The 27,274-nt window shown below is 41.5% G+C and overlaps 1 protein-coding gene across 1 annotated transcript in view; it reads left to right on the top strand.

Annotated features, from left to right (window-relative positions):
• Positions 1-5,942: 5,942 nt before the first annotated feature.
• The window catches only part of LOC132892959 (cytosolic sulfotransferase 3-like), a 31,020-nt gene continuing 9,688 nt past the window's right edge, over positions 5,943-27,274 (top strand). Inside the window, exons 1-4 of the mRNA XM_060931553.1 lie at positions 5,943-6,072; positions 6,577-6,715; positions 22,407-22,535; positions 23,506-23,606. Coding sequence (XP_060787536.1) covers positions 6,049-6,072; positions 6,577-6,715; positions 22,407-22,535; positions 23,506-23,606 — 393 coding nt within the window. The 5' untranslated portion in view covers positions 5,943-6,048. The remainder of the gene's footprint in view (positions 6,073-6,576; positions 6,716-22,406; positions 22,536-23,505; positions 23,607-27,274) is intronic.

Here is a 27,274-nt window from a genome sequence, read left to right as displayed (position 1 = left end):
TCTACTTTTAGGACTCGTGTGAAAATCTGATGATACTTTAGGTGTCGTCATTTATGCAGAAATATAGAAAATTCTACAGGGTTCACAAACTTCCAAGCACCACTGTAAAATCAGGCATTATAAAAATGCCTGACTACGCCTTTCACCTGTAGTCAGCTGGGATAGGCTCCAGCTTGCCTGCGAACCTGTAGAACAGGATAAAGCGGCTAAAGATAATGAGATGAGATGAGATGAGATTTTTATAATACAGTGCCAGAGCGTCAGACCTCACTGCCCATCTTCAGAAGCAGCAGCCTTTCCTGAGATGCCTATAGATCATTGAATTCCTTTCTATCATCCTTATCTTTACAGTTATAAACAGCTATAAGTACAGTGGATATAAAAAGTGTACACACCCCTTTAAAATGATAGGTTTTTCTGATGTAAAAAAAAATGAGACCACGATAAATAATTTAAAAACATTTCCCACCTTTAATGTGACCTATAATCTGTACAATTCAACTGAAAAACAAACAAATCTGTTTGGGGGAAAAACATAAAAAATAAAAAACGTGCAGTAAGCTGGTTGCATAGGTGTGCACACTGGTAAACTAATACTTTGTTGAAGCACTTTTTGATTAATTACAGCATTCAGTCTTTTTGGGTTCACACCTGCCATCAATTAAAATGACTCTGATTAACCCCAAATAAAGTTCAGACATTTACTCAGTTGCATCCTCCAGCAAACGCCAGGGTTCACAGAGAGCTTACAAAGCATCAAAGGGATCTCATTGTTGAAAGGTATCAGTCAGGAGAAGGGTACAAAAACATTTCCACAGCATTAGATATACCATGGAGCACAGTGAAGACAATCATCAAGAAGCGGAGAAAATATGGGACAACAGTGACATTACCGAGAACTGGACATCCCTCCAAAATTGACGAAAAGACAAGACGAAAACTGGTCAGGGAGGCTGCCAAGAGGCCTACAGCAACACTGAAGGAGCTGCAGGAATTTCTGGCAAGCACTGGTTGTGGACTACATGTGACAACAATCTCCTGTATTCTCTATATATCCGGACTATGGGGTAGGGTCACAAGACGGAAGCCTTTTCTTACAAAGAAAAACATCCAGGTCCGGCTAAATTTTGCAAATAAATAAATAAATAAACTCTCCCAAAAGCATGTAGGAAAATGTGTTATGGTCTTATGAAACCAAGGCTGAACTTTTTGGCCACAGTTCCAAAAGGTATGTTTGGTACAAAAGCAAGACTACACATTACCAAAAGAACACCATACCTACGGTGAAGCATGGTGGTGGCAGCATCATGTTTTGGGGTTGTTTTTCTTCAGCTGGAACAGGGGCTTTAGTCAAGGTGGAGGGAATTATGAACAGTTCTAAATACCAGTCAATTTTGGCCCAAAACCTTCAGGTGTCTGCTAGAAGGATGAAGAGGAATTTCATCTTTCAGCTTGACAATGGCCCCAAGCATACATCAAAATTAACAAAAGAATGGCTTCACCAGAAGAAAATTAAAGTTTTGGAATGGCCCAGCCAGAGCCCAGACCTAAATCCAATTGAAAATCTGTGGGGTGACCTGAAGAGGACTGTGCACAAGAGATGCCCTCACAATCTGACAGATTTGGAATGCTTTTGCAAGGAAGAGTGGGCAAATATTGCCAAGTCTAGATGTGACAGGCTGATAGACTCCGACCCAAAAAGACTGAATGCTGTAATTAAATCAAAAGGTGCTTCAACAAAGTATTAGTTTAAGGGTGTGCACACTTATGCAATCAGCTTATTGTACATTTTTTATTTTTTATGTTCCCCCCGTGATGACCTGGCGACTTGTCCAGGATGTACCCCGCCTTTCGCCCGTAGTCAGCTGGGATAGGCTCCAGCTTGCCTGCGACCCTGTAGAACAGGATAAAGCAGCTAGAGATAATGAGATGAGATGAGATGAGATGTTTTTCCCCCAACACATTTGTTTATTTTTCAATTGAATTGTTCAGGTTATAGGTCACATTAAAGGTGGGAAAAGTTTTGAAATTATTTATCGTGGTCTCATTTTTTTTTTTTTACATCAGAAAAACCTGCCATTTTAATGGGGGTGTGTACACTTTTTATATCCACTGTAAACCACAGTTAATAATGCTGACAATGAAATTTCCATGAAGAGGCTTTCTTCCTTATGCAGGGGTTAAACTGGCAGATTAATTGAAGATAAAATGCATTCAATCCTAGACTATCACTAGCCCTTATTGATGTAAAATGATAACATCTAGTGTTTGTGATAAAAAGTGGAATGTCACAAGCATGGTCAAGCAGAAATAAAATTTCTCACTCGATTGTTCTTGTCACGTTACTGGCTATCAAGACACAAAAAGACACACGTTAATAGACAGCCAGTAATTAGACATAGGTGTAGCTCATCACATGTTACCTGCTGGTTCAACCTGACTCCTCGCTGTTCACAGCCGACACGTGTCAATCACACCCTCGCTGCCACAACTTCATTTTAATTAACCTCAAAAGAATGTTCACTTGAAAAGGAACAAGCAAGAAGGTTAAATGCCTCATTTGTTTTTGATTGATTGATGTACTTGTGCATTATGTCATGCCCAATGTTTATGCACCTGCTTACATACATTTGAACTAGAGAGTACTTTTATCTCATCTCATCTCATCTCATTATCTCTAGCCGCTTTATCCTGTTCTACAGGGTCGCAGGCAAGCTGGAGCCTATCCCAGCTGACTACGGGCGAAAGGCGGGGTACACCCTGGACAAGTCGCCAGGTCATCACAGGGCTGACACATATGGCCCTTTTCCACTACCCTTTTTCAGCTCACTTCAGCTCGCTTCAGCTCACTTCAGCCCGACACGGCTCGCGTTTCGACTACCAAAAACCAGCACGACTCAGCTCGTTTCAGCCCTGCTTAGCCCCTAAAACTCGCACCGTTTTGGAGTAGGGCTGAAGCGAGCCAAACCGTGCCGAGTGAGGCTGGGGGCGTGAGCAGACACTCCCCTGTGCACTGATTGGTGAGGAGGAGTGTCCTCACATGCCCACACACGCCCCGCGAGCGCGCTGGGATCTGTAAACACCGCAAACCCGGAAGAATAATAATTACGAATTACGAGAATTTCTGAAGCCTTATGCGCCTCGCCTCATCTATACGCTCTTGCCAGTATCTGTTGGCATTGTCGGTGACAACAAGCCACAGCACCAAGACCAGCAACACTAACGACACCATGTCCTCCATGTTTATTGTTTACTATTCGGGTTGTGAGACTACCGCTTAAAAGATCACTGAATCAGTGACATACAGAGCATCGTGGACGAGTTCGCGGAGCGCAAGGCTCGTCGTATGCCCTTCAAATAATGCGCGCAGTAGGCTATTGATGTTTTATTATGAGCCATGTACAGTATGTCGCCTAATGTTTTTTTGTTTCTGAGTTACATGTTCGTTTGAAGGACTTAATGTACAAAATAACATAGTTGCACCCCGTAGTGTTGAAATTGGTAAACACAGTGCATTCAGTGAGGTTTGCACCGCCCTCCTTTTATTTCTGACTCTTCCTGTCACCGTTGCAACCTCTGAGTGCTCATTCGTATGCCCTTCAAATAATGTGCGCAGTATAGGCTATTGATGTTTTATTATGAGCCATGTACAGTATCCTAATGTTTTTTGTTTCTGAGTTACATGTTCGTTTGAAGGACTTGATGTACTAAATAACATAGTTGCACCCGGTAGTGTTGAAATTGGTAAACACCGCAGTTGCGGACATTTTGTAGCCTAAAATGATGTTATGATAAGCTTTAATAAAGGGCCCGGTCATTTGCCCCGCCCCCGGCCCGGCTCTGACTTGTTCCGCCACTGTCACTGATGTCACTGTTTGCGCTGCTTAACGACATCACGTGACGTCCACCCACTTTCGCTAACTCCACCCAATGTGTCCACCCACTTCCAGCCAGCACGGTTCAGCGCGGTTGTAGTCGAAATGCAACTTCAACAGCCCTGCTCAGCTCGACTCAGCTCGACTCGGCACGGCACGGCTCAGCCGCGTTTGTAGTGGAAAAGCGGCAATAGACACAGACAACCATTCACACTCTCATTCACACCTACGGTCAATTTAGAGTCACCAGTTAACCTAACCTGCATGTCTTTGGACTGTGGGGGAAACCGGAGCACCTGGAGGAAACCCACGCGGACACGGGGAGAACATGGAAACTCCGCACAGAAAGGCCCTCGCCAGCCACGGGGCTCGAACCCGGACCTTCTTGCTACGAGGCGACAGCGCTAACCACTACACCACCATGCCACCCGAAAATAAAATAAGCTGTAAATTAAAAATAAAAAACCTTAACACTGCTTAATTGATAACCCTACAACATGATGCTACCACCACCATCCATGATGGTAAGAATAGTGTTTCCTGAGTGTTGGACTGTATTTGGTTTGCAACAAACATAATGTTTTGCTTCCAAATAGCTACAAAAAAAAAGCGACAAATGTTAGAGGAGCACAGCTTAAATGTAACATGGATATTTTTTATTTATTTACTGTATGCATAGTCAAGGAATTGTATCATTCATATGCTGCCTTCTCAGAGTCTTGAATAATTTAGAAAACGCAGCACTGCCAGGTTTGGGAGGGTTGCCATTTTTACGCCATATTGCTCTAGCTTTGTAAACAGGTTTATGGGTATTTAAAGGTAGCCTGTGGGTGTCGTTTGTTGGTATTTCTTTCTTTATCTTAAAGCTTATAATTTTACCTGAATCACTGTCTAATGTATCAAACTAACCTCAAATGTTCAAGAAAAATGAGATAGAAAAAAGGATTAACCATTTTACATTTGGTGCTCTATATGCAACTGATCCCACTGTCCCATATCATGCATAAATCTGGTGCACATGGAGAGAGAGAGGGAGGGAGGAAAAAAATCTCTGGTAACATAAACAATGTCACAACATAATTATGTTTTCTTGTGCCACTCCCTCTGTCTTGCGTGAGAACAGAGGAAGGACATACTAAAACTTTCATCATATCTATCAGAAAATGTCACGCACATTCCCCTACAAAACCCCCACTTCCATTCATTCTCACGCACACAGCTCAGAGGAACAACTTTCTTTTTATGTGTGGTGCCTTCACACACTCTGGAAAACTACATGCTCAAATATTATACTGTATATTGTGCTGTAAAATGTTTGCTTTTTCTCAAGACATGACTAAATCAGTGCAATATCGTGGTGTAATCCATCTTCAGAAGCAATCTAAACTGCTGTTGTGGATAAGTTGAAGGAAAGGAACTATCAAGGGATAGAAACAAAAAAGAAGTGGCCTTGTTGAAATTTCATGACAAAGCACTGCATGATATAGCTTGTGACAAAAGACAGGAAAACCCAGACAGAACAAATATGCCGGGAATTCCACTGCCCCTAGGAGGCACACTAAAACAAGCTGTTGAATGACAAGTCACATGACAAAGTTCAAGCAAGTTCATATTCACAGTGTGTTCTCCTATTACATGCTGTCCGGCATTTCAGCGAAAGCCACATTCATTTGCAGCTATACATCAGACTCCTTTAAAGATTCATGTAAAGATCTGACAAAACAAACTGACTGTGAGAATGTGCATGACCAAGAAAGTTGTCGAATAATCCCAACCAAAACTGTGTATTGCTGTGTCGTCTGAAAGAATTCAAAATATTAATTTACTGTATATATGAGTGGCAGTCATGGACATTGTAAATTCATGAGTAATTTGGAGTTCCTTTGTGAGGAACACTGGTGGTTAAGACTTTGGACTATCAATTAGAATGTTGTGAGCAAAGGTTGCAAAATATTAACATAGGATAATTAGAGAATTCAGAGTTTGTGTAATAGCGTGTAAACATGTCATTTGGCCTGCATGTGGTGACATCATGAAGGGCGGGACACATCATGTCAGAGAGAGAGAGAGAGAGAGAGTAAGCACTCTTCTGTGATACATACAGTACAAGAGGAGACTCTTAAGAAAAAGCAAGTCTGCAATAAGAAGAACATTTTGTTCAACTTTGTTCAACATGGAAGGATTTGATGTTTCTTTGGTAAGCCACCTGCATTTATTTTCCACCAGATATTCCTAAACATTTGAGGAGTCTTCTACGTACTGGAATATGGTGAAATGATTGATGGATCATATACTTTATTCAAGCAACATAATAAAAACAAGTGATGCTGATGTTGATTGATCTATCTGGCAATATTAATATTCCCTTTCTTTCTGCCTGGTGTTTGACCTGCAATCTTTTTATCCATAAACTGAAATTTGATTCATCTTCAGTCACTCTTCATCCTCATCAGAACAGTTTCTATGTTGTTGTTTTTTTTTTTTTTTAGAAACAATGCAATTTGTTAACACTAGCAAATCAGTGTCTTTAATTGGTGAAGCTAATTCTACATCCTGTGACATTTTACCATCTTTTGTGATTTATATACTGAAGCAACATTTTGACATTTCTGAGCAAAGAAAACATCCATTGAGTTTATTTTTGATTATTTATGTCACCCTGAGGTATTGCATGGATTAACAATCATCTTTACAACCACAGATGAAATCAGTGAGTCGGCCAGAACTGATTGAATTTGAAGGCATACATATGAGTCATTATTTCACTGACAACTGGGAGAATATTCAGAATTTCCAGGCAAGACCAGATGACATCCTAATTGCTACTTATCCCAAAGCAGGTAAGGTTAGATGGATCTTTTGTCTAAGAATGCTAACAGAGCAAACTGGTTGCAGCCACGGACCATAGTGACTCATTTTCTCAATTTTCGGTGCTGTGACCCTCCAGGAATTCCTCCTGATTTTTAATATTTCCAAACACCCATCAAACAGTTTTGCTCTTGTAATTATTAGCTGTTTTAATAATGTCCATTAAAATGAAATACCTACATAGAGTATACACAGATTATGAATTTGCCATTGTTTTATACAGGGAGTGTCTTGTAGTTGTATAAAAATGTTTCAACACTAATCCTGGGGCCAGAAAAAGTGGCCATCTACATCAAACTAAAGCAAATATCTCTGAACAGAGAAGGTGATCGGCAGCATCATATAGATTAGATTAGATCCAACTTTGTCGTTGTGCAGAGTACAGGTACAAGGCCAATGAAACACAGTTAGCATCTAAAGAGAAGTACAAAAGAATAGTATGTGAAAGTAAGTACTACAGCATGAGTGATGCTATATCTCGGTGTTACAGAGAGAGTGGATATGTACACCGATAACATTATGACCACTGATAGGTGAAGTGAAGAACATTGATTCTCATGGGCACAAAGTCAGTTCAAGGTCAAGGTTCTTTATTGTCATTTGCATGTTTTCACATGTAAATGAAATTTGTGCCTCAGGGCCAGCAGCGTATATAAATAGAATAATTAAAATTAAAAACAAACATAAAAATAGAATAGAAAATAGTGCAGGTGGCACGGTGGTGTAGTGGTTAGCGCTGTCACCTCACAGCAAGAAGGTCCGGGTTCGAGCCCCGTGGCCGGCGAGGGCCTTTCTGTGTGGAGTTTGCATGTTCTCCCCGTGTCCGCGTGGGTTTCCTCCGGGAGCTCCGGTTTCCCCACAGTCCAAAGACATGCAGGTTAGGTTAACTGGTGACTCTAAATTGACCGTAGGTGTGAATGTGAATGGTTGTCTGTGTCTATGTGTCAGCCCTGTGATGACCTGGCGACTTGTCCAGGGTGTACCCTGCCTTTCGCCCGTAGTCAGCTGGGATAGGCTCCAGCTTGCCTGCGACCCTGTAGAAGGATAAGCGGCTAGAGATAATGAGATGAGATGAAAATAGTGCAACCGTGATTAAAAAATGTTCAGGTAAACAGTGAAAACTTCAATATGTGCAAAATGCAAAATAAGGGGAGTGGGGGGCAGCATTAGAGCTTAGGCTTAGTGTTCATTAGTCTGACAGCTTTTGGGAAGAAGCTGTGCTGGAGCCTTGATGTTTTGGCCCTGATGCTGCAGAGTCTTTTTCCTGAGGGGAGGAGGCTGAATAGTCTGTGTGCTGGGTGGGTGGAGTCACCCATTATGCAGGCCGCTCTGCTCCTGCACCGGCTGTTGTAGATGTCTTCTATGGACGGCAGGCTGCAATGGGTGATCTTCTGTGCTGTACACACCACCCTCTGCAGAGCCTTCCTGTCCACAGCTGAGCAGTTTCCATACCAGAAGGTGATGGAGGAGGTCAATGTGCTCTCCACCACACACCTGTAGAAGGCTCCCAGGACTGCAGGGCTCAGTCCAGCCTGCCTTAGCCTCCTCAAAAAGTAGAGGCATTGGTGGGCCTTCTTGACCACGCTGTCTGTGTTCATGGTCCACTTCAAGTCTCTAGAGATGTGGACCCCCAGGTACTTGATGCTGTGGACCATCTCGACAGCTTCTTCTCTGATGTAGAGGGGGGAGGGGGCATGCTCACCTCTCCTGAAGTCCACAACCATCTCCTTTGTTTTCCCCACATTGATGCAGAGATTGTTGTCCCTGCACCAGTCCACCAGGTCCTCCACCTCCTGTCTGTATGCTGACTTGTTGCCGTGGGATATCTGTCCCACCACCACCGTGTCATCCGCAAACTTCACAATACTACTGCCTGGATGTTTAGCGGAGCAGTCATATGTGAGCAGAGTGTAGAGCAGGGGGCTGAGGACACAACCCTGGGGGAGTCTGTGTTGAGGATGATGGTAGAAGAGGAGATGCCGTGGATCCTCACTGTCTATGGCCTGTGGGTCAGGAAATCCAGTACCCAGTTGCAGAGGGATGGTGGTAATCCAAGTGGCAGCAGTTTGTTGACTAAAGTCTCCAGGTCAATCGTGTTGAATGCTGAGCTAAAGTCCAGGAAGAGTAGCCTCATGTAGGTGTCTCTGCTCTCCAGGTGGGTGTGAGCAGAGTGGACGATGGATGAAATGGCATCCTCTACAGACCTGTTCCTCCTGTACGTGTACTGGTCTGGGTCCACATTTATGTCCACCTTCTCCTTAATGTGGTCCATGACTAGGCATTCGAAGCATTTCATGACTATCAGGGTGAGAGCCATCGGTCGATTGTCGTTCATGCTCCTCACTGCTGCACACTTGGGCACTGGGACGATGGAAGATGTCTTCAGGCACACTGGCACCACAGCCTGGGAGAGGGAGGTGTTAAAGGTGTCTGTCCACACCTCAGTGACCTCATGTGTGCATGTCTTCAGGACCCTCCCCAGGATGTTGTCTGGTCCTGCTGCCTTGTGGGGGTTGATGTGCTGCAGAGTCCTCCTCACGTTGTCTGCTGACATGCTGAATGATGGTAGCTCACCCTCTGGGATAGTATGCCTAGTGTGGGTGGGGGGGGTCAACGGGTTCAAAATGGGCATAGAAGGCGTTGAGGGCATCTGGCAGGGATGGGTCCTGAGGACACTCGGCGTTCTTCCTGTTGTAGCCTGTGGTTGCCTTTATGCCCTGCCACATGCTCCGAGGGTCGTTGGATGCAAAGTGGCCCTGGATTTTGTCAGCATGTGCTCTTTTTGCCTGTGTCATACCCGCTTGGAGGTCCCTCCTCGCCGCTCTCAGTGCAGTGCATCTCCAGACCTGAAAGCTGTGTCACGTGCTCTCAGGAGACGTTGAACCTCACCATTTATCCACGGCTTCTTGTTGGGACGTATGGTGATGTTCTTGGTGGTGGTGACGTTATCGATGCATTTCTGGATGAAGCCGGAGATGGCCGAGGTGTACTCCTCCAGATCTACACCTTCACCGGTGGTAGCAGTTTCACTGAAGACAAAGCAGTCCTGCAGTGCAGGGACTGCTCTGCTAGGCCACAGTGATGGTCTTACGTGTTGGCCGGTTGTTTTTCAGCACAGGTTGATGGGCAGGGACCAGCAGGACGGAGATGTGATCAGAGAAGCCTAGGTGGGGCCGTGGCGCCGCAACATACACACCCCACTTGCTGGTGTAGACCTGGTCCAGACTATTGCCTCCCCTGGTTGCAATGTCTATGTTCTTGTAAAACCAGGGCAGGCAGTCCATCAGGCGGGCATGATTAAAGTCCCCAGCAATCACAAAAAATGCCTCTGGGTGTTGATCCTGCAGCTCGCTGACGTGTACGTGCAGCTCCGTCAGCGCCGTGCTGGCGTGCGCACTTGGAGGAATATAAACAATCACCAGCAGCACTACCGTAAACTCCCGAGGCAGGTAACGTGGACAGCACTTTAGCGACATAAACTCCACAGATTCAGAGCAATACTGGCTTACCAGGATGCAGTTTGTGCACCAGTTCTTGTTGATATAAGCACAGAGTCCTCCACCATGACTTTCTTGAAGTTCTTGAAGTTGATGTGTTGGAAGCAGGAAAAACGGGCAAGTGTAAGGATCTGAGCAACTTTGACAAGGGCCAAATGGTGATGGTTGGATGACTGGGTCTGAGCATCTCCAAAATGGCACATCTTGTGGGGTGTTCCCAGTATGTTGTGGTTAGTACCTACCAAAAGTGGTCCAAGGAAGGAAGAACAGCCATTGAACTAGTGACAAGGTCATGGGTGTTGAAGGCTCATTGATCTGAATGGGGCACGAAGGCTAGCCCATACTGTCCAATCTCACAGAAGAGCTCATGTAGCACAAACTGCTGTAAAAGTTAATGCTGACACCTTTCTGTTTTAGCCATATATATATATACACACACTCATACACACAGTGGTGCTTGAAAGTTTGTAACACAAGGGGATCACACCAGATACTGAAAGCAAAGGTTCACATACTTTTGCCACTCACAGATATGTAATATTGGATGAATATTGGATGAAGTATAATATTTTTGTCTCATTTATTTAACTGGGTTCTCTTTATCTACTTTTAGGATTTCTGTGAAAATCTGATGATGTTTTAGGTCATATTTATGTAGAAATATAGAAAATTCTAAAGGGTTCACAAACTTTCCAGCACCATTGTATGTATCTAGGGTGTGATACAGCATGACAATCAGTCAGTGGGTTATTGCACAGTGATAAGTGAATATGTTGCACAGTTAGTAATCTATGGTTGGTTGAAGAGAGCAACTGGACTTGCTTGACGATTTTTGAAAACGTTTCGCCTCTCATCCTAAAGGCATCCTCAGTTCTGTCTGACTACTAGGGAGTATCCAGTATTTATCCTCTCATGGATCATCATGAGGTCCTCTGCAATGTGCAACGGTAGAAGGTCAGTAGCAGCTGCTCGTGGAGGTTGTTCTTCTTGAGGATCCTCAGGAAGTACAGTCGCTGCTGTGCCTTTATCACTGCCATTGTGGAGTTTGTGGTCCAGGTGAGGTCCTCTGCAATGTGTGTGCCCAGGAACTTGAAAGCGGGCACTCTTTCCACTCTGACCCTGCTGATTAGCAATGGAGTGTAGTCCTTGTTGTGTTTTTGGAAGTCTATTATAAGTTCTTTTGTTTTTGATGGGTTCGGGGCTAGGTTGTTTTCTTCACACCACCTTGTCAGTTTCTGGACGTCATCCCTGTAGGCTGTCTCGTCATCTCTTGAGATAAGTCCAACCACAGTTGTGTCATCCGCGAACTTGATGATGGTGTTGGTAGGGTAGGTGGGAGTGCAGTCGTGGGTGTAAAGGGCAGAGAGGAAGGGGCTCAGCACACAGCACACAGCCCTGTGGGGCTCCAGTGCTAAGTATGAAGGTGAATGAGGTGTTGGGGCCTAGTCTTACCATCTGGGAGCGGTTGGTGAGGAAGTCCTTGGTCCAGTGGCAGATGGTTTGGGAGAGTCCTAGGTCGGACAGTTTGGGAATCAGTCTGTCTGGGATGACTGTATTGAATGCAGAGCTGTAATCTACGAAGAGCATCCTCACATAGCTGTCCTGCTGTTTGAGGTGGCAAAGTGCAGTGTGTAGGGCAGTGGTTATAGCGTCCTCAGTAGACCTGTTTGATCTGTAGGCGAACTGGTGTGGGTCGAAGGTGGCTGGGAGGTTGGTTTTGATGTGCTGCTGGACCAGGTTCTCAAAGCTCTTCATGATGATCAGGGCGAGTGTTACTGGACGGTAGTCAATGAGGCCACTGATGACTGGTTTCTTTGGTACTGGGATAATTGTTGCTGATTTTAGGCAGGTCAGGATGGTTGCCTTGGACAGGGAGAGGTTGAAGATGTTTGTGAAGACTGCTGAGAGCTGGTCTGCACATTCTTTTAGTACTCTTCCTGTCACTCCATCTGGTCCTGCAGCTTTCCTGGGGTTGACAGCCCTGAGCACGCAACTCACTTCGTGCTCCTGTACACTGAGCATGTGGCTGTTGTAGGTGGGAGTGGTTGTAATGTCTGCTGCCTCTGCCATTCTTACTTCAAAGTGGGCAAAAAAGCAGTTAAGCTCCTCTGCTAATACAGAATTCATCTCAACAGTCCTGTGATTGCTGTTTTTGTAATTGGTGATGTGCTGGATCCCTGCCATAGTCTCTACAAGTCGTTGTAGGCAAAATGGTCCTCAATCTTTTTCCCATACTCAGCTTTAGCACCTTTGATGGCTCTCTTGAGGTTGGCTCTGGCTATGCTGTATGGGGCTTTGTCCTCAGATTTAAATGCAGCATTGCGAGCCTTCAGGAGAGTTCTGACCTCCTTCATCATCCAGGGTTTCTGGTTGGAGTGTATCCAGATACGTTTGTCAACAGTGACACTGTCACAGTTGTTGATGTAACAGAGCACTGCTGATGTGTACTCTTCTAGGTCATGTTCCTCAAAAAATGTCCCAGTTCGTTCTTTCAAAGCAGTCCTGGAACTGTGAGATTGCTCCTTCAGGCCATGTTTTGACAGTTTTGGTGGTGGGGGGAGCTTTTTCCTTAGGGGGGTGTATGCAGGGGTTAGGAGTATGGATGGATAGGTGGTCTGACTGTCCTAAGTGAGGTAGTGGTGTGGTCTTATATCCATTCTTGATGTTTGAGTAGGCTTTGTCCAAACTGTTTTTCCCCCTGGTTGCACACCTGATGTGTTGATGGAATTTCGGGAGAACTGCTTTTAAATCCACGTGGTTGAAGTGTACATGATGTGTACACCCTTGGGGTTGGTATCCAGTTGGGAGTTGATGGCATTTAGCAGGTAGCCTTGTGCTGTGCTAGCATTAGCATCTGGTGGAATGTAAACAGCTGTGACAATTTCATCAGTAAACTCTCTTGGAAAGTAGAAGGGCCTGCACTTAATCATCAGGAACTCCAGATTGGGAGAACAATGCCTTCCTACAATGGTGTTGGTGCACCAGTTGTTGTGTACGTAAATGCAGAGCCTGCCACCTTTGTTCTTACCAGAGTCTTTGTTTCTGTCCCAGCAAAACATTGTGCAGCCTGCTAGCTCTGTGGCGGCATCGGGAATGTGCAGATTTAGCCATGTCTCTGTTATTAGTAGAATGCAGCAGTCTTTTATGAGGTTGTTCATGGAACTCTGGAGATCTACAGTGGTGCTTGAAAGTTTGTGAACCCTTTAGAATTTTCTATATTTCTGCATAAATATGACCTAAAACATCATCAGATTTTCACACAAGTCCTAAAAGTAGATAAAGAGAACCCAGTTAAAAAAATGAGACAAAAATATTATACTTGGTCATTTATTTATTGAAGAAAATGATCCAATATTATATATCTGTGAGTGGCAAAAGTATGTGAACCTTTGCTTTCAGTATCTGGTGTGACCCACTTGTGCAGCAATAACTGCAACTAAATGTTTCCAGTAACTGTTGATCAGTCCCACACACCGGCTTGGAGGAATTTTAGCCCGTTCCTCCATACAGAACAGCTTCAACTCTGGGATGTTGGTGGGTTTCCTCACATGAACTGCTCGCTTCAGGTCCTTCCACAACATTTCGATTGGATTAAGGTCAGGACTTTGACTTGGCCATTCCAAAACATTTAACTTTATTCTTCTTTAACCATTCTTTGGTAGAATGACTTGTGTGCTTAGGGTCATTGTCTTGCTGCATGACCCACTTTTTCTTGAGATTCAGTTCATGGACAGATGTCCTGACATTTTCCTTTAGAATTCGCTGGTATAATTCAGAATTCATTGTTCCATCAATGATGGCAAGCCATCCTGGCCTAGATGCAGCAAAACAAGCCCAAACCATGATACTACCACCACCATGTTTCACAGATGGGATAAGGTTCTTATGCTGGAATGCAGTGCTTTCCTTTCTCCAAACATAATGCTTCTCATTTAAATCAAAAATTTCTAGTTTGGTCTCATCCGTCCACAAAACATTTTTCCAATAGCCTTCTGGCTTGTCCACATGATCTTTAGCAAACTGCAGACGAGCAGCAATGTTCTTTTTAGAGAGCAGTGGCTTTCTCCTTGCAACCCTGCCATGCACACCATTGTTATTCAGTGTTCTCCTGATGGTGGATTCATGAACATTAACATTAGCCAATGTGAGAGATGCCTTCAGTTGCTTAGAAGTTAACCTGGGGTCCTTTGTGACCTCACTGACTATTCCAAGCCTTGCTCTTGGAGTGATCTTTGTTGGTCGACCACTCCTGTGGAGGGTAACAACAGTCTTGAATTTCCTCCATTTGTACACAATCTGTCTGACTGTGGATTGGTGGAGTCCAAACTCTTTAGAGATGGCTTTATAACTTTTTCCAGCCTGATGAGCATCAACAGTGCTTTTTCTGAGGTCCTCAGAAATCTCCTTTGTTCGTGCTATGATACACTTCCATAAACATGTGTTGTGAAGATCAGACTTTGATAGATCCCTGTTCTTTAAATAAAACAGGGTGCCCACTCACAACTGATTGTCATCCCATTGATTGACTGGAAACACCTGACTCTAATTTCACCTTCAAATTCACTGCTAATCCTAGAGGTTCACATACTTTTGCCACTCACAGATATGTAATATTGGATCATTTTCCTCAATAAATAAATGACCAAGTATAATATTTTTGTCTCATTTGTTTAACTGGGTTCTCTTTATCTACTTTTAGGACTTGTGTGAAAATCTGATGATGTTTTAGGTCATATTTATGCAGAAATATAGAAAATTCTAAAGGGTTCACAAACTTTCAAGCACCATTGTAACTCATCCATTTTGTTGGTGATGGATCTGGCGTTGGTGAGGAAGATGCTAGGAAGAGGTGGTTTGTGTGGTTGTTTCTTTAGCTGTATTGATAGCAAGTAGGCCCGGTCAGCATCCGCACTTTTGTTTCCTGTGTCTGTGCTGCCTTCGATGCTTGCCGGAGCTGATAACAATCCACCGAGAACCCGGTGTTCTGACTATGTTGTGTGTCCGCAGAAAATCATTAGGTAACTGCTTGATTGCATTGATGTCCGATATTCAAAATATCCAGTCGACTATAGATGGGATTCACCTGACTAAACTTCACATTAATGAGCAAACAAACAAGAACATACAAATGAAGCACCGGACCGGAGAGCGAAGAGCCGCTGCATCTGTGCACCGCCATCTTGCATATATATATATATATATATATATATATATATATATATATATATATATATATGATGTATCCTTAAGCGTGAAGGTTGCAGTCTATAATGCAGTTGTCCTTACATCTCTCTTGTATGGTGCTGAAACATGGACCTTATACCGTAAACACAGCCAACAACTAAATTATTTTCACATGAGGTGTTTGTGTGAACTCTGTCACATAAAGTGGTCTGATAAGGTTAAACGCAGTGAAGTTCTCAAAAGGTGTAATACTACTGGCATTGAGGTCATCCTTATGAAAATTCAACTGCGTTGGGCTGGTCACCTCGTTCGAATGGATGACCCAAGGCTGTCTAAGCAGCTCTTTTATGGCCAACTAACTAATGCCACTCGACAAGTCGGTCGACCACTCCTTCGCTATAAGGACAAGCTAAAAGACAATCTAAAATGCTGTAACATTGAAATCTTGGGAGAATATGATATGTGACTGTCTGAAATGGAGAACCACTTGCTCCGAGAGGCTATGTATATTTGAAGAAGATCGGCTTGACCATAATGATGTTTTATGAGCAAAACAAAGGAGAGGCATAGCGAACCAACAGCCCATGCACAGTTCACATGTTTTTGTCGTTTCAGTGCCCAGAGTAAGGCAGGTCTTGTCCATCATGAGAAAACGCATGCTCACATGCCCTCCAGAGATAACCATAACACTTGTTCCCTATGCAACAAAGTCTGTAAAAATGAAAGGGGCCTGAAGTTTCACATGAGAATCCACAAGCTGTAAAGTTTGTCAAACCCTTGTTCATCGTCCTCGATGGGAGAGTCCATCCATATATGTGCATTTCATATGAAAAATGTGAATTTTTCTTTCTCAACATGAGATGGTAAACTTCATATCTTCAAGCCATTGTGTGATTTTTCTTTTTATATATATAAAAAGATATATGCATTCACAAACAAAAAGTACCCAAATTTATCAAAACAATTCATCGATATTCTCACGAGTGACATATTGAAAAATATATTACTCAATGTCTTGGATGTAGTTCGTATGAAAAACACGAGTGGAGTTTTTCCCAGTAAAACACTTGTGTCTATATAATAAATACACACACACACACACACACACACACACAGGTCTCGATGAAATCTGTGAGTAAATAATCCCATGTTATTTTTTAAAAAGCAAATTAAAAATCAGTGCTGGATAAAAAACACATCTATCTTATGTAAACAAAGATGCAGTTTTCATTGTCCAATGGTTGTATGTTTATGAGATGCGTTGCCTTGCACTGATGATTGAGTACTCTGTGGTGGTACACGTCAGGCGTCATATGGTTGCAAAAGCCATCAAAAATCAGGTTGATGCATTTCCAAATTCTTTTAAGTATGAAGCTTTGCTCCATGCACCTTGCATGCAGGAGCTCTGCTATAATGTATTAAATATGTTGTGCATACAGGTGAAATGGACAGTGTTGGAAAGGGACATGTATATACAAGACTTGTATGTTTAATATAGACAAAATATATACAGTTGGTTGTATGTAAAATATAGACAATAGTAACCTGAATAATGTGAGAGGTTCAGCCTGTGCAAAAATCAACAGTGCAAATATAAAAGTACTGAGACAGTGCAGTAATGGGTGCAATAATACTTAGCACTGTGATATGAAGTTCAGCAAGATCACAGCCTCTGGGGAAAAAAGTCTTCCTGAGCCTGTTGTGGGAGCAGAGATTCCTGTAATACCTGCTGGAGTACTATAGTATTGGAGGAGAGTAAAAATTCCATGGTTGAGGTCGGATGCATCCTTGATAATGCTTTCCAATCTGCCCAGTCAGTGTTTATGTTAAATGTTTTCAGTGGTGGGTAATCGGTGCCGGTGATCCATTGAGTAGTTTTCACCACCAATAGATTGTTTGTTTACAATCTGATGCAGAGCAATTGCCATACAACACTGAGATGCAGTCAGTGAGTAGGGTGGATTACAACCCCGATTCCAAAAAAGTTGGGACAAATTGTAAATAAAAACGGAATGCAATGATGTGGAAGTTTCAAAATTCCATATTTTATTCAGAATAGAACATAGATGACATACACTACCGTTCAAAAGTTTGGGGTCACCCAGACAATTTTGTGTTTTCCATGAAAAGTCACACTTTTAATTACCACCATAAGTTGTAAAATGAATAGAAAATATAGTCAAGACATTTTTCTGGCCATTTTGAGCATTTAATCGACCCCACAAATGTGATGCTCCAGAAACTCAATCTGCTCAAAGGAAGGTCAGTTTTATAGCTTCTCTAAAGAGCTCAACTGTTTTCAGCTGTGCTAACATGATTGTACAAGGGTTTTCTAATCATCCATTAGCCTTCTGAGGCAATGAGCAAACACATTGTACCATTAGAACACTGGAGTGAGAGTTGCTGGAAATGGGCCTCTATACACCTATGGAGATATTGCACCAAAAACCAGACATTTGCAGCTAGAATAGTCATTTACCACATTAGCAATGTATAGAGTGGATTTCTGATTAGTTTAAAGTGATCTTCATTGAAAAGAACAGTGCTTTTCTTTCAAAAATAAGGAAATTTCAAAGTGACCCCAAACTTTTGAACGGTAGTGTATCAAATGTTTAAACAGAAAATGTATCGTTTAAAGAGAAAAATTAGGTGATTTTAAATTTCATGACAACACCACATCTCAAAAAAGTTGGGAGAAGGCCATGTTTACCACTGTGAGACATCCCATTTTCTCTTTACAACAGTCTGTAAACGTCTGGGGACTGAGGAGACAAGTTGCTCAAGTTTAGGGATAGGAATGTTAACCCATTCTTGTCTAATGTAGGATTCTAGTTGCTCAACTGTCTTGGGTCTTTTTTGTCATATCTTCCGTTTTATGATGCGCCAAATGTTTTCTATGGGTGAAAGATCTGGACTGCAGGCTGGCCAGTTCAGTACCCGGACCCTTCTTCTACGCAGCCATGATGCTGTAATTGATGCAGTATGTGGTTTGGCATTGTCATGTTGGAAAATGCAAGGTCTTCCCTGAAACAGACGTCGTCTGGATGGGAGCATATGTTGCTCTAGAACCTGGATATACCTTTCAGCATTGATGGTGTCTTTCCAGATGTGTAAGCTGCCCATGCCACACGCATTAATGCAACCCCATACCATCAGAGATGCAGGCTTCTGAACTGAGCGCTGATGATAACTTGGGTCGTCCTTCTCCTCTTTAGTCCAAATGAAACGGCGTCCCTGATTTCCATAAAGAACTTCAAATTCTGATTCATCTGACCACAGAACAGTTTTCCACTTTGCCACAGTCCATTTTAAATGAGCCTTGGCCCAGAGAAGACGTCTGCACTTCTGGATCATGTTTAGATACGGCTTCTTCTTTGAACTATAGAGTTTTAGCTGGCAACGGCGGATGGCATGGTGAATTGTGTTCACAGATAATGTTCTCTGGAAATATTCCTGAGCCCATTTTGTGATTTCCAATACAGAAGCATGCCTGTATGTGATGCAGTGCCGTCTAAGGGCCTGAAGATCACGGGCACCCAGTATGGTTTTCCGGCCTTGACCCTTACGCACAGAGATTCTTCCAGATTCTCTGAATCTTTTGATGATATTATGCACTGTAGATGATGATATGTTCAAACTCTTTGCAATTTTACACTGTTGAACTCCTTTCTGATATTGCTCCACTATATGTCGGCGCAGAATTAGGGGGATTGGTGATCCTCTTCCCATCTTTACTTCTGAGAGCCGCTGCCACTCCAAAATGCTCTTTTTATACCAAGTCATGTTAATGACCTATTGCTAATTGACCTAATGAGTTGCAGTTTGGTCCTCCAGCTGTTCCTTTTTTGTACCTTTAACTTTTCCAGCCTCTTATTGCCCCGTCCCAACTTTTTTGAGATGTGTTGCTGTCATGAAATTTCAAATGAGCCAATATTTGGCATGAAATTTCAAAATGTCTCACTTTCGACATTTGATATGTTGTCTATGTTCTATTGTGAATACAATATCAGTTTTTGAGATTTGTAAATTATTGCATTCCGTTTTTATTTACAATTTGTACTTTGTCCCAACTTTTTTGGAATCGGGGTTGTATTTGATCTATACTATCTCTAACCTAGGACAAAAAACTAAAAAGAGGTGAAAGTGGAAAGTGAAACTTTACTTTTGCTACCTGCAGGCTTACTTATTGTTATATGTGTGTTTTGTTTTTGTCTACCTCCAGTAAAATGCCGGCTTTTGCATTTAAAATACCTGGTCTCTGCCTTAACTTTATTTTGCTACTCCACTCCATTAGAACCTAGAACTGGTCCAGTAGCGTTAATAGTGTGTATTGGTGATACATGTGCTACATACGGGATCTAATAGAATACAATAAACTACAAGACAATTCAATCTTAATGTGTTTAGTCTGGCAGTTTCACACCAATTCACCCCACAAATCATTAGAAGTGATGCTATTCAGTCACATGCCTTTATATCAAAACTTTCATTCTGTTATAGTAAATCCAGGATTGAAAATATCAATGTACCAGGAACAATGACAAGAACAACCCCTTACAAGGGCCTCCAAGCTGTACTTTTTAGCAAATTAAATAACCAAACGACATAGTCCCATGATTTTCAAACCATCAAAGATAACCTAAACAATTTGATTGGCTGCCGCCAGCAAAATTTACTCCTCATTTGCAAAAGATCAAACTTTAGGGAACATTTTTTTGCTTGTTTTGCCCAATTTGCTCATTTATGTGACCATTGCCTGCCTCCAATAGAAAATGGTTGGAACACAGGACTTCAGTGTAACCTAACTAGCCTACACAGATGAATAAATATATATATATATATATATATATATATATATATATATATATATATATATATATATATATATGTAAACTTTTAGCATGTACTGTAAACTCCGCAGCAGTTCATCTGTCCATGAACTGAATCTCAAGAGAAGGTGGGTCATGCAGCAAGACAACGACCCTAAGCACACAAGTCGTTCTACCAAAGAATGGTTAAAGAATAATAAAGTTAATGTTTTGGAATGGCCAAGTCAAAGTCCTGACCTTCATCCAATCAAAATGTTGTGGAGGGACCTGAAGCGAGCAGTTCATGTGAGGAAACCCACCAACATCCCAGAGTTGAAGCTGTTCTGTATGGAGGAACGGGCTAAAATTCCTCCAAGCCGGTGTGCAGGACTGATCAACAGTTACCGGAAATGTTTAGTTGCAGTTATTGCTGCACAAGGGGGTCACACCAGATACTGAAAGCAAAGGTTCACATACTTTTGCCACTCACAGATATGTAATATTGGATCATTTTCCTCAGTAAACTAAATGACCAAGTATAATATTTTTGTCTCATTTGTTTAACTGGGTTCTCTTTATCTACTTTTAGGACTTGTGTGAAATTCTGATGATGTTTTAGGTCATATTTATGTAGAAATATAGAAAATTCTAAAGGGTTCACAAACTTTCAAGCACCACTGTACATCTAACCAGCATAAAAAAATATTTGCTCTTGACTTGCCAAAGAAAGATTAAGTCCTTCCATTACGGAATAAGTGATACTACTTTTTCACTCTACTCTTTCACTTATTATCGCAGATCTCACTCTCATTCCTACCACAAATTTGTGCAAATACAAATTACACGTAAAGTCTGCAATTTTGTTAGTGCTTAACATCTCTAGTAAACTTTATAACCTTAGAGTTCAGAGAAGGGCACTCAAGTTCAGGAATAGGAATTGTTTTGTGCAGTTTTTAAACCATCATTATTGTTAAATTAAACATTTAATTTAATCATCAAAATCATCCTAATCAGGTCGCGTCTTCTCAGGAAATAGTCAAAATAATCAGATAATTTATTGCAGTGTGGATAATAATGGTATATATTTTCATGTAATCCTAACCCTAGCATAACACAAAATAAACATAGACTTTGTAATTGTGATTAGGTAATGTTGATCATTCACTCTTTCTCCACCTTTCTGCTCTTATTGCTCTCTTTATTGCATATAGAAAGGCTATAAAAATATATCAAAGTACAATTTCTGCTGTCTAAAAGGATGGCAGGGGAACCCTGGAAGGACCAAGGAAAACTTCATACAGAGCTGGATGTACACTGGCCAAAAAGACATCAACAGAAACATATGACTCTAAGGACCTGTAGGAAGGTTTAGCTGACACAGAAGTGGTGGTGCATGTAATAAGACATGGATATGTTCTGTAGTACTGCGACCCTGTACAACAGGATAAATGGCTACAGATAATGGACGGATTGATGGATGTTCTGTAGTACAGTTTATGTAGTATTCTGCTATTTTATTCACGTCCAGTAAAAACTATTGGCAATTAATCATTCTGTTTCATATGTTTACAGACAAACTAATATTACAGTATTATTCCGAACATGGGGGAGGCACGGTGGTGTAGTGGTTAGCGCTGTCGCCTCACAGCAAGAAGGTCCGGGTTCGAGCCCCGTGGCCGGCAAGGGCCTTTCTGTGTGGAATTTGCATGTTGTCCGTGTGGGTTTCCTCCGGGTGCTCCGGTGATGACCTGGCGACTTGTCCAGGGTGTACCCCGCCTTTCGCCCGTAGTCAGCTAGGATAGGCTCCAGCTTGCCTGTGACCCTGTAGAACAGGATAAAGCGGCTAGGGATAATGAGATGAGATTCCGAACGTGGTGATATTTGGAATTTGATACAGATCATGTACTGTAAACAGCATATTCCATTTGGATATTCTGAATTTAGCATTTTCTGCTTAAGACATAGGATATGCTGATATCATTTGGGTTTTAGGAGCATTCTTTGGACAAGGACAGTGTATTCGGAATATGCATCTCAATTGGGGTTATTCATGGAAGATTCATTTTCCATGTAAACGTGTGAATGCAGTGAAAGGCCTGTCAGTCATTATTTTTACTATGCTGCTTTTTCACACAATCACTGTCTCTCTTATTCATCCTTTTCTTCTCCTACAGGGACCACCTGGGTGTCCTATATCTTGGACCTTCTCTATTTCGGCAATATAGCACCTGAGCGTCAGACCTCAATGCCCATCCACGTCAGAGTGCCTTTCCTAGAGTCATTCTTCCCTGGGATACCGTCAGGTTGATATGCACATTCATTAGGAACACATCAAACCCCAAATCAGAAAAAGTTGGGACAGTATGGAAAATGCAAAAAAAAAAAAAAAGTAGTGATTTCTAAATTTACTTTGACTTGTATTTCACTGCAGAAAGTACAAACCAGAAATATTTCATGTTTTGTCTGGTCAGTTTCATTTAATTTGTTAATGTACATTCAGGGCGGCACGGTGGTGTAGTGGTTAGTGCTGTTGCCTCACAGCCAGAAGGTCCGGGTTCGAGCCCCGTGGCCGGCGAGGGCCTTTCTGTGCGGAGTTTGCATGTTCTCCCCGTGTCCGCGTGGGTTTCCTCCGGGTGCTCCGGTTTCCCCCACAGTCCAAAGACATGCAGGTTAGGTTAACTGGTGATTCTAAATTGACCGTAGGTGTGAGTGTGAATGGTTGTCTGTGTCTATGTGTCAGCCCTGTGATGACCTGGTGACTTGTCCAGGGTGTACCCCGCCTTTCGCCCGTAGTCAGCTGGGATAGGCTCCAGCTTGCCTGCGACCCTGTAGAACAGGATAAAGCGGCTAGAGATAATGAGATGAGATGAGATATACATTCATTCCTGCATTTCAGGACGTTTTTTTTTTCCTATTTCAAAAAAATTGGGACAGGGTAATTTTCAGGCTAGCAGTGAGGTAAAACAATTAAACAATGATGTGATTTGAAACAGGTGATGTCAACAGGTGATTATAATCATGATTTAGTACAAAATCAGTATCCAGGAAAGGCCTAGTCTGAGGAGAAAATATGGATAAGCACAGGATAAGAGGTTACAGATGAATGGATGATTTCAGTTTTAATTTCAACATACTGTCCCAAATTTTCTGATTTGGGGTTGTATTGTACAGAGTCTTTGTCCTTACAGTTACAAGCAATGATGACATTTGCACACAGATAAATAAAGCTAAGAGGAGAAAATATCAAAAAGAGCTTTTTTTTTTCTTATATAGGGGTTGAATTGGCAGAGAAATTAACCACCACACCACGACTCATTAAAACTCATCTACCTGTTCAGTTGGTGCCCAAGTCCTTCTGGGAACAGAACTGCAAGGTATAGTATGTGGCATGGCTTAAATTCTATAATCTTTAACCAGAACTGTTCATTTATATACACCAGGCAAACAAACAAAAAGACTGAAGGATAAATATCTGTTTAATATTCCAAGACTGTAGTGAAAATATTAATTAGACCATAGCAGTAGGGGAGATCTAAGGGCATATACCGTACAGCGAGAACAAGCTAAGGCTTGGATGTATTAAGGGAAGGATAAGATTCAATATAGAAGATTCTTTTATCTATTTTTATTTTTTATCGTACCACAACCACAGATCCAGCAAACCTTTCATGCCATGCAAGCAAGCATTGGATTAATTGATTAAGATGAAATACATGTAGGCATAATCAGGGGCGCTACTAGAAATTTTGGGCCCTATGAAAGAATATATTGCTCCCCTAAAAAAGCCCTGGCCCTTAGTTTATCCAGAGGAAGTGTTATTAGTGCAATTTTCTAACAAAAAACACACATGAATTCAAAAGTCTGAGTTTATCAAACACCAGTAATGACCTACTGCATACTTGCCAACTTTTCAAAATTCTCATGGAGGAGAAAAGTGCGTGAACTACATTTTCAATTGGATGAGGGTATGATGCATGGTTGAAATGATAAAAACAGTGGATCCCAATTAATTGCAAACCATTTGAAATTTATACAATTAAAGAGTTTTTGAATTGTTGATATTGTTCTATCAATTACTATAGGTTATGGGATTCACATATCAGGCATGAGAGAGCTCAGAGTGAAAAATCTGAAATAATACTCTTGTCTTGAATTTTAATATAATAACAATGACAGGGAAGTCTTAAATCAGATTTTGAGATGAAAAATCTCATGCCTGAATATTGTATCCATACAGAGACCCATAGAAAATAACACAAGTGATGCTTTAGAAGAATGTTTATCATTTCTTAAAATAGTCACAGTGAATGAAAGTATTACTGGATTGCATCAAATGTGTTTTCCTTCTGTAAGCTCATGTAAAAATACAGAGAACTATAATATCATATAAATTAAATACAATTTTAATAAGATTTGACCAAAATAGTAACAACTCAATTAAATAAATACTGCACTGTCTTAGTACTACTAAAATGCATCTCTGTCACTAAACACTTTCCAACAGAATGTTTAAAAAGCACTAGAAATCCGATCCAAATCCTATTGGAATGCATCAAAGGAATTTGCTCATTTGCAAACTTTGACTGAAAGGTTTCAAACAAAATTTAAAAACGGCACTATAAATACTACCATACTATCAAAATATACTCCACAAAGAAATTCACTTGAATGCTAAATTTTAGTACGACCCAAATACACTCACTAGTAATCTTTCGCTTAAAACCTCAAAACTCTATCAAAATCAATCACTTTCCAGATAATCTCATCTCATCTCATCTCATCTCATTATCTCTAGCCGCTTTATCCTTCTACAGGGTCGCAGGCAAGCTGGAGCCTATCCCAGCTGACTACGGGCAAAAGGCGGGGTACACCCTGGACAAGTCGCCAGGTCATCACAGGGCTGACACATAGACACAGACAACCATTCACACTCACATTCACACGTATGGTCAATTTAGAGTCACCAGTTAACCTAACCTGCATGTCTTTGGACTGTGGGGGAAACCGGAGCACCCGGAGGAAACCCACGCGGACAAGGGGAGAACATGCAAACTCCACACAGAAAGGCCCTCGCCGGCCATGGGGCTCGAACCCAGGACCTTCTTGCTGTGAGGCGACAGCGCTAACCACTACACCACCGTGCCGCCCACTTTCCAGATAATTCACTTGTAAACTTTCACTTAAAACTTTCAAACATAAATTCAAAATAGCACTAAGACACTACCACACTACTCAAATACACTCACCAAACAAATTCTCTGTCATGCAAAATTTCACTAAACACTTTAGAAGTTGTACAGTTTGTTTCTGAAATGCTATGGAAGACCAGTTTAATGTCACACTCAAATGTTCATTATATTCTGATTTAAGGTATCTTTACCTCAAAATGTGTAACTGGCTGGTCGAACATTTGCTTATCCATGGAAATTCATTCTCCCATGCAACCTGGTATTTGCATTCATATTTTTGCTGTTTGGTATTGGGTTTAGTGGCCATGATGAATGACTGCTTGTAAAAAATGTCAGACAGCCTGGGTGAATCCTACATTGCGAAAGTGACTGTCGTTCTGTTCGTTGATTGGTTAAAAATCAATTGACGTCAGCAGTGTTTCTCATATGATTCTGATTGGACATAATCGGGAGTATTTTTAACTTGGCGGTAGGGATTTCCCAGAACCGGGAGATTATCCAGTTTTCAACAAATACGATCGGGAGGCGGGAGACGGAGGCTAAAATCGGGAGCCTCCCGCCGAAATCGGGAGGGTTGGCAAGTATGCTACTGGATCTGAACACCTCTACTAAATTGATCACAGAAGACACAGACCTTGTTTATACCCTGATATTACTTTTCACCACTAGGTGTCAGTATTTAGCTAGAGACCTACCCAGGCTGTAGCTAGTAGATAACTAGTTGAGAAGTATAAACTTAATGTAGACCACTGAGCTCTATATAAAATCTGGAGAGCTCATAGCCTATTCCCTGCTGTAGAGACGAGTGAAGCCATCTGGCCTCCATCTTACCACTAACATTGCGTGTGGCTTTTGTGTTAAACCATCGTATCCAATCAAACTTGCCCCAAGAAAAGTATTGTCTGACTTTTTTTTTTCATTACCTCCTCTTATTTTCTCAACTTTAGCCACATTCCTTACATATCTTTATATTGCTCCACTTCACTGCTATTGTTTTTTTTTTTTTTTCCGGTCCTGTCTCTGATTTTTTTTTTTTTGAACGGCTCTTTTGCTATAATTGTTTCAACGGAGATTATTTCAGTTTTCTCTTATACAGTGTATCTTTCTCTTTCATATATTTCTTCTTCCTTTCTAATTAATTTAATTTAATAATGATTTTTCTCATGTTATTTGCCATTTTCACTTCATTCTCACAGTCATGTCTTAACAGTATTTATTGGTCATATTGGTCACAAGCTGCATGAATATTGTGACAGTGAATTATGTGACCTATAAATACTGTTAAGACATGTGAGAATGAAGGGAAAATGGTAAATAACATGAGAAAATAATCCTGTTTCAACAACTGTCCTAAATAGAAAGGAAGTATTGTACAGCCTTTGTGTTGGTATATATAATAGATAGATAGATAGATAGATAGATAGATAGATAGATAGATAGATAGATAGATAGATAGATAGATAGATAGATAGATAGAAAGAAAGAACTATATGAAAGAGAAAAACTGAAATAATCTCCGTTGAAATAATTATAGTAGTAAAAGAGCCGTTCAAAAAAATGATCAGAAACTGGACTGGAAAAGGGAAAAAAAAACCAATAACAGTGAAGCGGAGCGCTATGAAGATATGTAAGGAATGTGGATAAAGTTGAGAAAATAAGAGGAGGTAATGAAAGGGGAAGAAAGTCAGGAAATACTTTTCTTGAGGCAAGTTTGATCGGCTACGATGGTTTAACACATAAGCCAAATACATGTGACAGGAGTGGTAAGATTAGGGATAAAATTAGCTCATGTTTTAAGTCGTTCAAATTCTGTAAAGCTGCTTTGCGACAATGTTTATTGTTAAAAGCGCTAT

Source organism: Neoarius graeffei, chromosome 10, assembly GCF_027579695.1.
Source record: "Neoarius graeffei isolate fNeoGra1 chromosome 10, fNeoGra1.pri, whole genome shotgun sequence".
In the NCBI taxonomy this organism is placed as follows: Eukaryota; Metazoa; Chordata; class Actinopteri; order Siluriformes; family Ariidae; genus Neoarius; species Neoarius graeffei.
The sequence above is the reverse complement of the archived record's forward strand: the minus strand, read 5'-3'. Positions and strand labels throughout refer to the sequence as shown.